This window comes from Micrasema longulum, unplaced genomic scaffold, assembly GCF_059751315.1.
Source record: "Micrasema longulum isolate JH-2025_06_02 unplaced genomic scaffold, ASM5975131v1 h1tg000729l, whole genome shotgun sequence".
In the NCBI taxonomy this organism is placed as follows: domain Eukaryota; kingdom Metazoa; phylum Arthropoda; class Insecta; order Trichoptera; family Brachycentridae; genus Micrasema; species Micrasema longulum.
In genome coordinates this window covers 516,321-535,864 of record NW_028277924.1, presented here as the reverse complement: position 1 = coordinate 535,864, position 19,544 = coordinate 516,321, and the positions used below count along the sequence as shown (strand labels likewise).

Genomic DNA, 19,544 nt, shown 5'->3' with positions numbered 1-19,544 from the left:
AAAAATAAAAAATCTCTTGATAAATATCAGGATTTACTTTTAACAAATTGTTTTACTTCTTTCGATAATTTTTTTTCAGTTTTTTTATATAATTAAAATAAGTTCCATTGCTGGAATTTATTTTGCCTTTAAATATTCGTTTAGTTCTAACGTCATATTACGTTACAATTCGGTTTTATAAAGTTTGCAAGTAATATAACTAAATAAATACTTTGTTACATGTAAATACATATGTTAACATAAATGAAAAACATCATGAATTTGTTTGGTGCATGTTCTTAAAATATAATTATATAGAGATAGGAGGTGTAAGTGTAATCGGCTGTTTAAAAAATTATATTAGGTATTAAAGTGTCGCATGAACAAAATAAGTTCTTTATGAATAAATGGTTCAATGAGGAACTTCAGTCCTCCGGGAAGTTGGGTACAGTAATTGTTTTCTTGCGCGCGGTAAAAATTAGAGCATTACATTTTAATGCAAAGTTTCCTGAAAATATACGAAAAAAAAAATATTTTTTTAATAAAAACAGTCTTCTTTTCACGACATCACTGATTCATATGAATCAACCAATCACAAAAGAGTTATGGAAGATTTCCAGTTTGCTTACCGTGAATGGACCAATAGGCAGAACCGATCGAGAATAAGCGGAAGAGAACCTTTGACGTCACTCGCGGAGATATTTCAGAAATACGAAACTTAAAAAAATCGTAGCGCTGATAAAACAATGCAATTATTGTCTTATTTTAATATTAACATTTTTTTTTTTAAATCACTGAAATTTCTCATTGACAGACGCCGTGTCGCAGTTGGTCAGACGGCGAACTGTGAAACTGTCGTCGCGGGTTCGATTCTCGCCAGTTGTAATAAAAAAATTCAAAAAGATTTTTTTTTTTATTTGAAAATTTATTTATAAACCCTTACGGATTATAACATTCATTTTACATAAAATAATATATACATTTTTCATTTATACTCTGTTGTTCAAAATAATATTTTTTACATCTTTTATAAAGTTTGTCTGAGTCTTTTGTTTAGTTTTGTCTGGTAGTTTATTGTATAATTTCAGTCCCTGGTTCATTAGTCTTGATTGTCCTTGTCTTGTTTTAGAAAGTTGTATATGGTATTTGTCTGATATTCTCGTATTATGTCCATGTTGACTACATTTTTTTATTAGTTTTAGTTCTTCGTCTACAATTACATTAGTGGCTAATTTATGGATAAATTTTAATGATTCTAGTTGAAAGAGTTCAGTTATATTTAATTGCTTAGTTTGTTTAAAAAGTTCTCTAGTTGCAGTTAAATATTATTTATTATTGTTATTATTATTTTATTTGATAATTTTTCTCAATTGACATGGATGTTGTGATGTATTTTTCATTACCTCCTTCCATATTCCCTCAATCCTACCTGCTTACCAGCCTCTAAAAATAGAGGTTTATCGGGTTATTCCTTTTTTTATAATGCGTAGCTAATTCATTTACATATTTGAAATAATATCAAACACTTTAATTTAAGATGACAAGTAAGTAATAATACTTAATTATAATAAGCTGAGTTAAGAGTGTTGTGTGTGAGTGTCTATCCGATGGAGGGACGCGAACATCCTCCTTCCGCGTGAGTTGCGTTCTCGATGCGGAAGTAACGCGCTGTTATGACGCAGGTGACGATATCCCGTGACGTGTGCAAGCTGGCGAAGGTACCGTCCATGGACTTTGCGGACACTTGCGGCGCTGCCTTCCGCTTCGGACCCAAACCGCTGCGGGACTGGGAAGGTTTTGTGAGGTGAGTCAACCAACCGCTTTTCGATATTTTAATATTTTTTCATAGCGGAGTTCGAACCTCGGATGTCTGATTAATGAGCCCGTGACACTAGCCACAAGACCACAACCCGTTTCAAATCTTACCGTTTTTGTTAAAAATTATTGTTTCTATTAGTCCCTCAACACAAAATAACTCTAATTTAAATACGAACATTTTCTTTCATGATTTTATTTGCACCGCAGAACTACTCAATTATGTCACCGATATTAGATCCACCAACCCATATTTGAGATGAATAATAATGAAAAATAAAGTAGCTCGGCTGACTTGAAACAATCACAATTTAGATAAAAGTTTTAAATAAAGTTTATATCCCTTGACGTGATTTTTACAAAAATGGCGCAATCCAACATTTTCATAATAAACTATTCATGATCCGTTAACACGGACTAAAAGCATACGGGCATGAAGACAAACGATGAAGATCAAAAATATTATCTCGGAGAACAAGCGAAATCACACGACTATGTATCAAAACGTAAAGCATTATTTGAATCGCACTTATACGAGTACTCGCCTCGATAACTTTCTAACATATTGTAGAAATCCTGCGCACTGGGTTAAAAATATTTGATCAACCATCGGATAAATACCCGTTATTTTCCACCCAAAATATTACATAACATATTTGCATTCTATTTTTATAATAATTATACTTTAAATATTTACTTGTTTTAACACTTAAATGAATATTATGTAACTTTAAAACAGTACAGGAAACTGACTTAATACAGGAAACTCCGATCTATTCGGGACCAGATACAAACCACATACTTATGTCAACAAAATTGTTTGCATTAAATTCATTTGAAATTGCGGAGCTGAATTTTAAAAATACATAAACCGTATTGTATTCGTTTATATAATGTTTCTTTATGAAATTTTATTAAATTCTCTGCATAAAAATATTAATAATCGTACATCACACCCAGTAGTACATGGGAAACTGCATTGGTACTCCACTTTTAGCGTATCTGAATCAATGTAAGAACACGGAAGGTAAAGTGATAAGACTTACGCTTCAGGTCCACAGACAAAATGTTGCAGCACGAAAATAATTGACGATTTAAAATTGCATATAACCGCACATGCTTTTATAATTTATAAATATTTCATTTATAAATTATAAAAGCATGGGCATTATGTAAACAAACATAAATGTTATTTTTATCTCACGCTTGTTTGAAATTTTTTTCATATTTATTTTCAATGCTTATTTTTAGTTAAAACAATTAAGAAACATGTTTTTTTATTTTTTTATTACAATATATATATTCTAATATAAAAACCGCACTATGTCTATCCATATAACTTAATAAGAACCAACCGAAACCAATTTCTTACCGAATTTTTAAAATTATTCATCCTCACATTGTGAAAATGTGTTAATATCTACAAATAAATAATCAAGTGTCGCAAGTTGATAACTGAAAACGAGGCTATAAACATTTAAGTAAGTGCTGGTAATGTGTAGATTTAAAAACAATTACAAGGTATGTGGAAAATTTCTATGTCTGTAATTGCAGTACAAGTATTTAGGGTTTCCGTATACCGACTAGGTACCGACTACCGACTACCGACTACCGACTACCGACATCGCCACCGGCGCGCTCGGCTGCGGCTACTTTATTCTAGATACGCTACGCGCCGCGCCGCACAGTGTTTTGTTTCATTCGAGCTAGACGCTAGAATTCACTTTTGAATACTTGAACGATGACGTCATGGAGGTATTCCCAGGTAATTAGCGCGGCAAAATCATGCCTAATTTTTATAACTCATACAAGCGTTGACTTCTATAAGTTGCACCTATGTGCATCCAAAAGTATACATATTAATTGTGATCACAATTTGCTTTTAAATTATTTCACAATCACGCTACGATCAAGGTTGTATTTTATGTGTTTGTTTTCGTTTCCGAAAAAAAAATAAGGTTTCTTTTGAAGTTATGTACTATAATTTTTCTCACAATTAATTCAAATCATGCTAAGTGCTCCTGTTAAAAGAGTTACATTACATTACATTAAATAATCTTATGGTCACTGAAAATACAAAACAAAAACTACGAGAAAGATTTTTCAAAACGCAAAGACATCTTTTGAATTATTTTGTAAATGTTGTGAAAAAATATTATAAGCATCTACATGCATAAATAGACCACAACGTGTTACACCATATATTTAAAAAAATAAAAAATAAGGATTAAACTGCCTACTTTCCCGTTTTACGAGAGTAAATAAAATTACGTTTTAAATAAATAAAATATAAAAAATAAATTCAATAAAAATATGGCCATATTTGCCCTGCTTCCAGATTTAAAAACAAATAATAAATTTACTAAATGTTATTTAATATTTGTATATAACCACTTACCGACTTTTCAATGTCTACCGGTTTCGAGACGTACCCGTCTCTTTGTCAGGACATCAATTAAACCAACATGTAAACAAACATGCAAAACCCACTATCCTTCACCATAGTGTTGCACAAAAATATAAAACCAACACGAAATGCATTTTAATAAGCACATGCACTGATAAGGACAAACATACACTCATTAAATTATTTATTTATTTATTAACGGACATTGTCCATGTAGACAATTTATAAGGTTTAAATATTACAATAAAAGAATAGTTTAAAATAATAAAAAAAAAAGAAGCATTGACAAACATAAGGGACATCGAGACAAGATCTGGACTATTTATTTAGTGCTCGTTTAAATCGTTGTAAACTTAAACCAAAAAAGTCCAGATCTTGTCTTGAGTTAACAATACGACAAAGACGGGTCATTGGAGAATTTAGGCCATAGTTTGTTCTATGCTGATCGATGAACAGTAGTTCATTGTTTCTCAATCTACGAGTCGGAATATTGAATTTTACTTGTCCCAGAAAATTATGAAAATATTATCTTGTTTGAGAATTAATGAAAAAAGTAGAGGGGATGGGGGGAGGGGATAAGCTTAATAAGTTTTATAGGGTGACCATTACAGTGGAACATCTTATAAAGGACTATATTGGAAGTTTGTTTGATTATTGATTATAGAAACATTATTTTTTAAAGCTTTCCAAATGTGAAATATTTCCATATTATTTACTTTTTACCCTTTATTATTTGTATGTAAGATTTTAACTCCAGTATTTTTATTAGAGTCATGATTTAAATTGATTAGGTGATTTTTAAATTCAGAGAAACTATCATTGTGAAGACACCTCATATGTTGTTTAAAACGAATATCAAAATTTCTTGATGTTCTTTCAACGTAAACTGAAGGACAAGAATTGCATTTTAATTGGTAAACACCTGAATAATTTAATAAACTACTTTTATCTTTATCACTAAGCAATAATTTACCAGTATTGTTATTTGTTTAAAAAGCAGGTTTGATATTATTTGGTAAAATTTTGGATACATTTGTGGATATAGTAATTACAAATTTCAAAAAATCACTATGTAAAGCGCCCTTGAGGTATTTTGTTACGAAAATGGCGCTTTATAAGTTATCCATAATAATAATAATAAAGAGTCTATCCTCGAGGTTGTGTTTTGGGACCACTTTTGTGGAATTTATTGTTCGATGATTTTCTCGAACTTCCCATTCCTTCATCGTGTATGATTAAGGCTTGTGCCGATGATGGATGTATTTCAATTGAAAGCCATAGCCGCAAATCTCTGGAGGATGACGCAGCCAATGCATTAAATAAAATATGCAATAGGGGTATTCGAAACATATTAAGTTTTGCTCTCCATTAAAATGCAATCGTGTGTGTCTTTCTTCTATCAGATTCCTGGGCACTTCTATTTCAGCTTCAAATTTGGTGTCAAACCTTGGTAAAATGCTTGAAAAAAAATTGTCTTATACTTTCTATGCTAGTAAAGCTGAGAGTTCGGAAAAGATAGCTTTCCAAAAAGTTGCACGCTTAGCCAGAGCTAGCTGAGGGTTGTCTTTTGAAACTTCAACGACTTATTATAAATCCATTTTCATAGATAAATCATAAGATAAATCATCGTTTGCTTTGCAGCTGGCTGTTGGGTAAATTATTGGTAAATTAAATGTTACGTATTGTCCAGGGAGTCTAATGTCTCTGGGTACGAACTGAACCAATATTTTGTGCCGTTCTTTCGCATCAAAGAGAAGTAGTGTTACTAACCCTTGTTGCAATTATCGAACGTAGTAGCCACGTACTAACAATACTTCCTACTATGACTTAATGAAATAGATGTAGTTAATAGCTTTTAAATAAGCGGTGCTACATGCAATCATATGAGATTTTTTTCGTCGACTTATACGAAAGGCTTATTATTATCTAATTTTAAGTTATTAAATTCATAAAACTATCATAATAGACATAGGACATAGTTAAGTAAATACAGTTTTTGCTACCATTCGTGTATGCAATATTAAGAATGAATGACAATATTTGATAAAAGCTCTCCATATAATAATCCAAACACATAGTAAAAGGGGCAGTGAAAGTAGAAGTGTTAAATTATAAATAGTGAAAACATATTGTTTTTATTATGTAGCAATCTATTTTTAATAATCTTGAACTGTTAGTTGTCACGTAGTCTTTTTTTTCGTTGGCAACACTTTACCACATAGGTGGCGCAAAATTGAAATATAAAAAAATAATAAATGAATACCTTGACAATTCCACTTCAAACATCTTGAGATCTTACTTGAAATAAAGTAACATAACAATTGCATTTAAAGCGTATTTCATATTACCGTTGAAAAAACCGTTAAAATTGGCTGAAAATTATTAATGATCAGAAGTTATAGAGATAAATATAAACAATATATCCGCTGATCAAAGTCGCCTTACGATTTAAATGTCACCCCATTTTACGGTCGCCATTTATTTCAAAGTTGGCTAGAGAGGGGGAAAAATCATAGACAATAATACGGGATGTTTCAGTTACTATTCGGTACTACCAACATTTAAAACAAATGCACGGTTTGTTGTGTACTGTTGGGTGGATTTGGATGGTTGAATTTATTACCAACTGAACAAAATAGCTTTTTCAAGATGTTAAAAATAGTAAACGAAATTTATGAATAATATTATTGATTATTAGAGCTTTTATAAACACTGAAAGAGCTTTTGAGAAATCTTTTATATGTACAATATGTTAAATCCGATATTCCTCCCGGGTTACCTTATTTATGTTCATGTACTCGTACAAATATGCATACAAACAACTGATTTGTGGAAAAACCAAGAAAAATTTTATGGTAATCCCATATTTTTAATGTGTGTATTTATTACTTAAAATAAATTATTGTAGAATTTCTAATTACCATATACTGCATATACAAACTTACAAATACTATATAGTATTGGGAATATACAAGTCAGGAGAGAAACTGAAGATAATAATAAATATGGATAACTTATATAGCGCCATTTTCGTACTATAATACCTCAAGGGCGCTTTACAAAGTGATTAAATAAAGATATAAATTTAATTTTAACTTTAACTTTTTAATTTAAGAAAAATAATGTACTTTTTCATACTACTTTTTCACCATATGCTAAGAATTTATTCAAATGATTCAGAGAACAACTGGATTTTAAGTTTCTTCCGAAACATCACTTCACTCTCACAGATTTGGATTTCTGCTGGGAGAGCATTCCATGCCATAGGGCCTGCGACCGCAAATACACGATCGCCGAATTTAGTGCGCTGTTTGCGTAGAGGTATAATAACTTTTCCTTTCGACGTAGATGTAGCTGATCTAAGCGTAAGACGTCTGTCAGCTAGTTCATCTGGAATGCAGAGCTCCCTTAGATATTCTGGAGCAGAGTTGTGCAGTGACTTATACATAAGCCAACAGAGTTTGTATTCCATCCTCTGTGGAAAACGTAGCCAGTGCAATTCCCGAAGTAGTGGAGGGATATGACTGAATTTAAAGATTCCAAAAATAAGTCTCGCTGCGGCATTTAATACAGCCTGTAGGCGAGTGATAGATGATAGGACGCTGAAAATAATTATAACCACAGTAATATAAATTCACATATAAAGAAAAAAATATTTGTAAAATTTTACTTAATATGATTGGGAATAATATAATGAAACGATATTCTCGTAATATCAAATGTTAGTAAATATAAGTATAAAACCACTTACCGACTTTTTTAGTCTACCGGTTTTGAGACGAACCCGTCTCTTTGTCAGGATACTCACTACACCAACATGCAATTACTAAAATACACCTCCACCTTCACCATCTCCATAGTACATCCTTTTGCTCCTCCAAAATGTACTGTTTGTATTTGGCTTTTTTTAAATTTACATGTATATACTGCTTGCGATTTGCTAAGTATGATTTTAGTAGTTTTTATATTCTTGAAATTTTACTCCAATATCTTTTCTTCTCATCATGGTCTCAACATGTACCGTATTGAAGGCTTTTTTAAAATCTAAAATTAATCCTGTGATTGGAATCCCAATATTTGTTTTAATATAAATTATCAACTTTACTAAGGCGGTTCCAGTTCCTTTTTTTTCCTGAAGGTCGTTTTGATTAAAATATAGTATTTTAAGTCGTGTTGATTGAGAGATAGAAATAATATAAAAACAACAATGAGAATCGAAAGCAATTCGGCGCCTCCTGGAAACGACAAAAGCCGGCTAATCCTTTAGCCACCAACCAAATCCGAAAAAAAGCCCTCTTAAGGGCTATTCACGACGATCTCAATAAATATTGAGGGACTTAGCCAGGACAAGGAGGGTATCCTCTCCAACTTATGTTAAAATGCTGGCATACTGATTGGACAAAAAACCTATACAAGGCATGAGGTTTGTGCTGGAAAAACCACATTCCAAGTACGGTAGCGCAATATTCGTTAACCCTAAAATTGAAATCCAATCGGTAACCCACACGAAGAAAAATAACATTGAGATTTTATCAATGCTACATGCCAACTGCCTCTATATATATATATATATTTGGATAATTTATATACCGCCATTTTTGTGAAAATCACCTCAAAGGCGCTGGTTTTAGATATAACATAGAGCCTGTGTACAAACCTGCAGGCACTAATTTTAAGTTCACAAAGACAGATAATTTCAACATGCATAACAAAAGAATTGTAATGGGTGATTTCAATTGCCACAATGAGTCGTGGTGATACAAGGAGACCGACGAGAATGGACCAAAGTTGGAGGAGTGAGCGGAGACGTAAAAATTCAACCTCACCATTCAAAACTGCCGGCGTTTTTCAACAGCGCACGGTGGAGAAAGAAATATAATCCCGATAACATTTTCGCGACAAACAAGCTAATGCCACAATATTCCAAGAAAGTAGAGAATCCTATTTCAAAGACACAGCACCTTTCTATAACATGCAGAGTCATCCTAATTATTCAACCTGCTAGAGTTCCTTTCAAAAGACGCTTGAACCTTAAAAAAACTAGGTGGACTAGCTTTAGCCAGGCATTGGATGACGCTGTCTCTGAAATTCCAAGACTTACCCGATGATGACAACCTTCTCGGATGCCACACTGCAGGCGTGAGAGACGCTGATGAAGACCGTCTCGGATTTCAGGACAGACAAATGGTGCAACCTAATTGAAGGTCTTGATATGAACCAAAACAATAGAAGAGTATGAAAGGTTGTCAAGACCCTAAGCAATGACCCAAACTACTTCTCAACGGTAAAACTAATGGAAAAATTAGAATAACATCTATCACCCGCCTGAACGCGACAATGATTTATTAAAGGTGCCCTTCTTCCATACTGAACTGATGTATTGTGTATCAATTAACAGCCCGAAAAAAAACAAAGCACCTAGATTGGATGAAATAAGAATCAAACAGATCAAATATTTTGGAGCGCAAACCATGGGATGGGTCCTTAAACTAATGAATACATAATAAGAAAAATAATACCAAATCTCTGGAGAAAAGCACAAACTGGACAGCTCAAACCAGAAAAGGAACCTAACGACCCGAAGAACTACAGACCTATATCTTTTGTATATCAACTGAGCAAAATCTTTGAACGCCTAATTCTGAATCGGGTCTCAGACCATATTGACCGCCAAATGATAAGAGAGCAGGCAGATTTCTGACCCGGAAGATTATGTACTGGTCAGGTGCTCAACTTGGTACAGCACATTGAAAACGGGTTTGAGAGGAAAAAGATAACGGGAGTGGCGTTTGTGGATCTCATGGCTGCATACGATACGGTGAACCATACCAAACTAGTAAATAAGATATATAATATGTTGTAAAGGACTTCAAACTATATACATATTCCACATTTTTTTAAATAATAGACGATTTTATGTAACGCTTCAGGACAAGGACAGTCGATGGAGATCCCAAAAGAATGGACTACCACAGGCAAGCGTTCTGGTTCCAATCCTATATAACATATATACTAACGATCAACCCATACCAGAGGAGACTAGGCAATTCATCTACGCTGATGACACAGCAGTATCTGCTGAAGAGGACTTTTTCCAGCTGGTGGAAGAAAGATTTTCCCAAATTCTTGACATACTTGGGGAATACTATAAAAAAAATATGTTAAACCCAAATCCAAAGAAAACTCAACTCTGTGCCTTCCACCTAAAAAATAAGCAGGCGAGAAGAGAACTGGAAATCACATGGAAATGGGAGAGATTCGAGCACTGCTAAACACCTAAATATTTTGGTGTAACTCTGGATAGGACGCTTTCCTATAAGCAGCACTGCACCGATACTAAACAGAAAGTCTCTGCAAGGAATAAAATATAGCGAAAGCTCACCGGTTCATTCTGAGAACATCTCCACACGTACTCTGCACTTCTGCCTCGAGTTTGTGTGTCTCCGCAACAGAGTACGCTTGTCCCGTTTGGCAAAAATCAGCACACGCTAAACAAGTGGATTTTGCTGTAAATGACATGGCGCGATTGGTGTCTGGCTGTCTTAAGCCCACGCCGGTGCACAAACTTTATCATATTATATGAATCGCTCCACTTAGCATTAGGAGAAACGTAGCAGCAGACACAGAGAGACACAAACAGACCCTTGACCCTAGACACCTCTTTTGCGACCATTAAATGAGTTTTCCGAGACTGAAATCCAAAAAAAAAATCCTTTAAGTCACAACTGACTTAAAAACCTCTGCAGAAAAACGCAGAGAGGGTCTATGGAGAGGAGAACTCGGTGATATGCTCTAGATAATGCCATCTGAAAGCACAAACACCGCCCTCAATTTGGACTTCCCTACGTAGAAAATTCTCAATAGACTAAGGGTAAGGGTATTTAGGTGCAAATACAATCAACGGAGGTGGGGTTTTCTGGAGGAAGATGACATGAACTGCAATTGTAGAGAGGTGCAGAATGATCCTCATCTACTGCGATGTCCACAAATGCACTTAACTTGTGATGATAATGATTTGAGGATGGCCACTGACAAGGCGGTATCTGTCGCTGCACACTGGAGTAGCAAGGTCTAAAGTCCGGACCTGATAAGTAAGTAAGTAATCAGATTTTTTAATATTGGACTAAGTATGTCTTTAAGAATTTTTACTAGCTATGGTTTAATTTCATCATATCCAGGAGAAACATTTTTTTTTATTATCCATATATTTTTTTTCTACTCCTATTGTTGCGGGTCTAAGAAAAAAAGTAGCATTTATTTGGTATTTTTGTGTTTCTGTTATATTTTAACATTGTCCCTTTATTTTTTGTTTGCAAGTTTTTTTTATTTTTTTTTATTATTTTTTTTTTATTTAAATTTTACTGATAAACCCTTACGGGTTACATACATTTAACAAATTGTTTTCACTTTTAAAATTCACATTCTACTGTTAATAATAATATTTTTAACATCTTTTGTAAAGGTTGCCTGAGTCTTTTGTTTTGTTTTGTCTGGTTTATTTCCTATATTTGTATAAAAATCATTTGATGTACTTGTTATTTCTTCTAGATTACTAGATTGTTACTTTTCCATCCATTTATTTTATTTTCTTCATGCTTGGTGATGGTATTTAAGTGTCTAAGTTAGTATTTTCAATAATTTTCCATAATTTATTGCACATGCTATTTGTTGTGGATGGTATTGTTTTTTAGAATTTCTTATATTATTTTTCGGCTCTTTTTGAATATTTTTAAGTTGTATTTGTAAATTTCTTAGTTAGTCTTTTTCTTTTACCACTTTTTTGTATACTTTATTTTTTAGAATGACATATTTAAATATTTATTTTGAGCCACCCCTCTTGGATCGAAGTGGTACATTTTCTGTTTTTCGTTTTTGTGTTTTTTTTTATTTTAATTTGAATCAACTCTTGCAGCTTTTTAAAACCATTTTTTTGTAAATTTTGTAATTTAACTTCCACATCTTCTTTAAGTTTATAAAAGTCGATTTTTTCTGTCGTTTATTTTTTTCTTGCTAATATTTGTTTAGCTAATGGTATATCCAAATTTAATTCCATTGCTCTATGATCACTTAACGGTGTGTCTATGTAGTCAATAGTGTGATTGCATCCCATGGTCAATTATTATATTTTTACCTCTTTGATTCCACCTAGTATACTTTTCAGGTGATATTTCATTCAGAATTCCAAAATTATGTGAGCGAAGAGAAATTAAGTAGTCATACTAACGATTACTTAAATTCTCTTAGTGTAAAAAAAAATGTGTTCATACTAATGCAATGGTTTTCTTTATTTTAATTTGAATTATATTTTTTTAATTTAAAAATCTATATTATCAGCAATATATATCGGTATTTTTTCTTCTTTGCCTTCTAAAGATGTAAACATGAGTTAGTTACATTAAAGTTATTAATTCCATGCAATTTTTTTTTAAGCGTTCAGGCCATGTTTCTGTAAGCATAATGATATCTGGTGTTGATGATTCATTTGTTATTATTGATTTCAGTTCATCTTTTTTCGGTTTAAAACTGCGTTTATTTATATGAAAAATCTAAATTTTATCATCTCTATGGGAATATTGAAGCTACGTGACGTTCTTCCAATGTATTTCAATGGGCACGAGCTGCATTGGAGTTGATAAATACCTGAGTTATGGAATATTTCACTTTTATTTTTACATTTTATAAATAATTTCCCAATATTATTTTTAATGTAGAGTGCAGGTTTTATATTTTTTGGCAAGAATTTTGAAATTTTAGTTGAGAAATTATTAAACTCTTCTTCATTTACAAGTATTATCTTTATCTTTATTAGCATTAAAGGAGGATATAAAAAAATATGTTTTGGTGTTTGTTTTAGTTTTTTATTTGAAAGGGTATCAGTTAATTTGATGGTATAGCCGTTATTTAAAGCAATTTTTTTAATGGTATCGAGTTCAATTTTCCAATCATTTTTAGATAAAGGGACAGTAACTAAATCGGTGTTACATTAAGTAGAAGGCAGCGTGTTTGTAATAAATTAGAAAGTTGGATGAAATATCAATAACTGTATCTGTGTACGATGGTTTGCGGTGAATGTTAAATTCTATTATATATTTTTTGATTTTCAACGTTAAATCTAATAAAATTTACTTTTGTATTTTTGAATTTCTGAAGTAAATATAATCATTTCATTTAAGGTATTGATAAATTTTAGAAATAAAGTAAACTGGCGTTCTAAACGAATCCAAATACAAAGTATATTATCCACATATCTTTTCTATAATTTTTTTTTTTTATAAAATGTTAGATTCGAAAACTTGTTTTTTAATTTTATCTAAATATACATCTGCCACCAAAGGACTTGTGGGTTGGCCTATGGCTAGACCAGAGGTTCGATTGTCATACTTATTTTGAATTGAAAATAATTTTGATTTAAAAGAATACTTAAAAGTCTAATTAAATTTTGTGATTTGTCTTCTTCTGGTTAATCTGAATAATTCAAAATATTTTTTATAATTGTTTTTTATTCATCTACATTGACATTTGTGAAAAAAAAATACGATATCAAATGATACTAATTTAGCATTTTTGGGAATTTCCAGACCATTTAGAGTGTCAATTAGTTCTAATGAGTTTTTTTTGTGAATTTAGGCCGAAAAACATTTAGATTGTTAACTATATTTGAATAAATGAAGCTCATTTAAACGACGGGGAATTACACAAGGAAACTACCGGCCTAATAGGATTATTATATTTGTGAATTTTAATTCATCCATACAATTTGCGAATTTTAGGATTCGTTTAAACTACTATTTGTGGTGATATTTTACTTTCATGGAAAAAATTGCTTTTGCGTTATTTTATAGATGTTTTAATATCATCTTGATATTTGTTGGTAGGAATTTTCGGAAGGATTTGAAAAATTCCGCTATCTAATTTTTAATTTATCTAATAATATTTACGAAGTTAGTCCTAAACTTTATAGCAGTTTGCACTCACTTAAACGATTACGGAATTTCTTGCCAATCAATGTTAAGCAAACATTAGTCCTAAGCGTACTTCTTCCACTACTTGACAATGCGGATGTATTTTATCCAAATGCTAACTCTGAATTGCTTGATAAGTTAGAACGATTGCAGAATGTTTGTATACGTTATTATTTATTTATTTATTTTAAAAACACAGTCGACAATGATATAGTAACATTAAAAAAAAAACAGTTTAAAGACAGACCAGCAAAGTTTCTAAATAAGAATCATACATATTATTAAATTGTGTTACAACAAAAAGGTGTGTTTATGTGAATTTGTATGAGAGTAAGTGAAGATGTGTGTTTATGTGTATTAGTGTAGGATTAAGGGTTCAGGTGTGTAAGTGTGAGCATCATTAAACAGTAAGTGGGATCGAATCGCAGCCAAAAATAAGGAGTCGTAATTTATTTTTAAATAAATTAAGGGGCATGTAAAATATATCAATAGATGGAAAAAAAGCAAAATAGTAAGAGCAAGAATAAAAGAGGAAAGAGTGTTGTGCATAGTTAGTGCGACAGACTGGCAGATGGCACGAATACTTATTTCTTGTCACACGAAAGGGGATATTAAGATTAATTTTGGAGAGTATATATCTTTGATCTTCACATGACCGAATATTGCACGCAACTATACTGACTCAGTATCAGGCATAGAAGAAACATTCACATTCTATCACCTTTTCATATTTTTTTTAATAATCCCACTTTACCTAGCAACGGGCAATTAATAATAAAAAATAAACAGTAGATAAATCTGAGAGAGCTCTTCCAATCTCTATCACAACACGGACTATATCTTTGTTCGAGTAACGAGAGAACCCTTTTAATACCCTTTCATCGCTCTTATTTTCTTCCTCATTAGTAGTAGCTGCTTGATTGTGGAATAATTTACCCACTCATGTTAGAGACGCCCCTTCTTTATTTACATTTATGTCAAGATTGAAATGTCACTATCTAAATTTTTAATTGTTCTTTTATCCTTCTTTTTTCCTTTCATCCTCTTTCCTCTCTTCATAGTATGGTAGATTTTTTAAATATTTTTTTTTTGTTAATTTTTGTTAAAATTCAATATGTCCATGTACTTAAACATGTAATTTTCTCAAACTGAACTTTTTGGGTAAATAGGAAAAAATTGGTTGACTTCTTTGGAGCCAAGACATGAAGAACTTTTTATTTCTTCGTTTAACTTACTAATTATGTCAATATGTGTATGCAAACGATAAAATATATTTTTTTGAACTTTTATAATTATTGGTTTTTCTAAAATGATATGTGTCTTCCAAGACACAAATGGGTCTTTGTGCAACTAATTTATTACTACTGGCAAAAAAACCATTATGGTTTTTTTTAATATATATTTATTAAAATAAAACAAAGAACACTGGGAATGTTTTTTTTTAAAGTGTTATATTTCGTGGTAAAGTTTAAAGCAATTTCTGTTTTGAACTAAACATAACTGTACTTTGCAAGTGAAACAATATACCCGAGCACGAACACTGCTACAGCCTGGATACCTGCATCTTTAAGTTTTGCCGTTTCCAAGTGGAGCCATTTCTGCCATATGCACCATATTTTTATTACGTAGGGCTACTGGGGGATATGCCATGATCGCTTTTCTTTTTGTGTGCCGTACAAATCCCGGGTCAATATTCATCCCATCTTCATATGTTGAAGTAGATACTTTGTCAGCGTAAATAAGATAATCTGCCACTGTCTCGCGGAACTTCAGTAAGTCCATTACATTATGTTTTGGTTTTCCTAAAGCTTTTTGATCTCGGCGATATTCAATCCAAGATGCGGCTATTGCCATGTCTGTCATCTGAAAAATAAGCCTTAATGTCCATTTTCGTGTCTTCGCTTCAATTCGCTAAAAGCTTATTCCTCTATCCAAAAAGTCCACCCTGCCCATATTCTCATTGTAGTTTTTAATAAGAAATGGTCTTATGACTGGACCACCTTTCAGTTATTTATGTTGCTGTCAGCAACGTCTTTTTCACCCAGTACATTCTGACTCTCGGAAATCTTAAACATGACATCACAATGTTGACGCTTATAAGAATTTTAATTTTTGCTGCAGTTGACCGTAGAACTTTGGCAGTTTTGTTGTAAGTATTTTATGTTTGTGTATGTACTGAGTGTTTCGAAAATTTCATTTTCAATATACTCCTCAAAATATTTGATGGGTTTTTTTAAATCCCTTTCCAACTTTTGTCATCATACTCGAGTGCAGATGAAAGGGGATCAAACTCTGTATTATGGCGCCATAAAATACGACTACCATAAGCTTGAGGGAAGGGAGTTGATAAAAGAATCTTCCCATCGCTGTTGCCATCTGATTCAGAAGTAGAAGCCTTTATGAGGCTCTCAAATTATGTAAATTGATCATTATCATCTGATTTTGATAGTTCCTTAACATTTGAATTATTTCTATCAATACCCATTCAATAGGATGTAAAATATATTTTAAATCCTTTAAAACTTTAAAAAAAAAAAAAAAATTATTTCTCCGTTAAAATGCTTTTTTTGTACGTAGGTACTTATATTAATTAACATTACTTGAAATGTTTAAAAACAAAATTTATGTTTTAAATATAAATAATATTATTTTAAACCATATTATACACTGATTTTAATTCTAATAGAAAAAATTTACTCCTAAATTTCAATAATTTTGCCTAGTATAATTAGACTTTATATTCTCTATATCTATAGACTTGAAATATTTACAAAATTATTTTTAAGTTTTTATTTTATTTAATTATTAAAAAAAATATCTAAAAATAAATTTCATACATGCCGGCGTAATATTTATTTCGTCTGTCGCAACATTTCTGCCTTTTAAATACAGCAAACTGCTTGTTTCTGTAGTTGTTCGTTGTACAATAATTTCATAACACTCTCGTATCTTAGTAGTGTCGTATCTTAGTAGTGTCGTATCGTCTTTTGTCGGCCTCGTGGTGTAATGGTCAGCGCGTTAGCCTGCCATGCAAGGGGTCTCGAGTTCGATTCCCATATGTCCTCTTTGACATAGTTACAGGTATGTTTAGTCTCCTCCAACGTAAATATTATTTATTATTTTATTTAAAAATATATTTAATGTACTTTTTTCACAATAATGTTTAGTCGTATAACCTTTATTGAAAGATTATAAAGTTTGGTAGTTTTGTTAAATTGCTATATATGAGTACATTTTGTTAATTCAGATTTTTTTATTAATTTATTCAAGAATACAAAAGCAATACAAAAAAATATACACAACATTATAAAAAAAAACATAAAATAAAGCCAAATCACTTTTCCACATAAATACAATTATAAAAATCCAGTTCAGTTAGATAATACATGTAGAAGTACATGTGTGCGAGTTTTTGTGTGTGAGGATGCGTGGGTAAGTAAGTAGAGTGTGGTTTTGGTAGGTATGTGAATATGTGGGTGAGGGTGGGTTTATGGGCATACTCGTTTATGGCTTAAATTAACACAATCGAAAGTTTAATATAAATTATTGTATTTAGCGTACTTGTTGTACTTAGGTTCTTGTTCATGATTGAATTCCAGAACATAAAATAATTCATTTTCAAATAAAGAATTATTTTTGCAAATGTCAAACTCTGATCTTTCAACCAACAGAAATGCACTGTATGAGTTTCAAAAATGTATTAAATGTCGGTTAATATTATTTTATTGTTACTGAAAATTCAGTAAAAATAAATAAATGGGTGGAAATTATAAAATATTAAAATTATAAGATTGGGGTCCATAAAAAACGAAGTTTATGAAATTATGTTTAACTTATATAGCGCCATTTTCATAATATAATACCTCAAGGGCGCTTTACAAAGTGATTATATAAAGATAAAAATTTAATTTTAACTTTATTTATAAACATTCCAAAATTGGTCCAGTAGTTATTCAACCCATTAAGGACACATACGTATATATCAGTGGCGTGCGGTGACTTTTGAAACTGGGCATGCGGTCATAAGAAGGTAAAATCAAATTAGAATCTAAAAAAAAAATCTGTTTTTTTTACATTATTAACTTTTTTTATTTTTTTTAAATGAAGAAATATTTGCGTTCTTATGATTTACCCAAATATTTAATTTTGAGGGCCATTTTCAACGAATTGTAAATAACTCACTATTAGAAAATGGGAATCAAGTTGGGGTAGAAGTGGGATTCGAATCACGGACCTTTGATCTGTGAGTCCGAGATACTAGCCACAGGACCACAACTTGATTATTTGATAAACATAATATCGTATGCTTTAGAACAGCAGTTTCCATTTTTTGTCTATGGAACCTTAATTATTATTGGTCACTTTTTTTGTGGAACCCCATCTCTATAGTAAAAATGTTAACTGACAAAAATTAAACCCCTGAAACAAAATTGCGAATTTCTCAGATGAGTTCAAAGTCTTATACTCAGGGATAGGCAGAGAGGATAGAACGCCATACCACTATTTTCTGGCGTTCTTTCCACGCACGCCGATTAAAAAAATCTAAAAAACTAAATATCATGTTAATAATAACGTTCCTCTTAATTAAATAGAAGACCACTAAAACTTCTCTTCAGTAAAGATTCAATTAGGCAATTTCAATCAATTTCAATCAATTTCAAGGCAGTCCACATTCATTGCTTCCCTGAACGGCCATATTAGGGATTATGAGATAAAAAAACAAATAACTAAAAATAAAAAACAAAAACAATAGTTTAGACTGCAATTTTGGAGTTAAAAATGTAAAAGTTATCGCGATAAGCTATATTATACGTGAAAAAAAAAACACTGAACTCAAAAATAATTTTAAATTACGTTGTTTGGGTAAGGCATAATAAAAACCGGAAGTCAACATTGTTTTAATGATAAAACGTCAAGAGTTCTAACAACGCTGTTTTACACTAAATAAAATATAAAATTTTTAATTAGGTAATTATTGTTTTTTTACAGATTGAAATTCTCATTTGGTTACATAATTATAATGTTTTGAAAATTATATTCACAAAATTCTGTTTCCTGAATATTTTACTCAATTTAGTTAACAGTTTTAATTATAAACATAAAGAAATGTAGAGAACCACAAAAAACTTCTTCTTCTTCTTGGTTTTGTTCGTGTGACCTGTTTGTGTCGGTGGACTGTATTGGAATAATGACATCCAGTTGTTCTTTCATCTTTTTGGCGGCCTTCCTGGTAGTATTCTGCTGCAGGGGTTTTCAGACTTAATAATTTTCACGAGCCTCGTATCTTCCGTGCGGTGCACATGGTCCCTCCAAAAGCGCCTTCCGCTTCTTTCTCACCTCACTATGTCTTCAACACCACAGACAGACTTTTAAAAAATACA

General features: G+C 31.7%; 1 protein-coding gene across 3 annotated transcripts in view; it reads left to right on the top strand.

The window, feature by feature from the left end:
* Positions 1–19,544, top strand: part of LOC148279374 (proton-coupled amino acid transporter-like protein acs) — a 61,907-nt gene that overhangs the window by 32,471 nt on the left and 9,892 nt on the right. For all 3 annotated transcript variants that reach the window (XM_088230069.1, XM_088230070.1, XM_088230071.1), the window contains exon 5: positions 1,662–1,783. In XM_088230069.1, the coding sequence (XP_088086195.1) occupies positions 1,662–1,783 (122 nt within the window). The remainder of the gene's footprint in view (positions 1–1,661; positions 1,784–19,544) is intronic.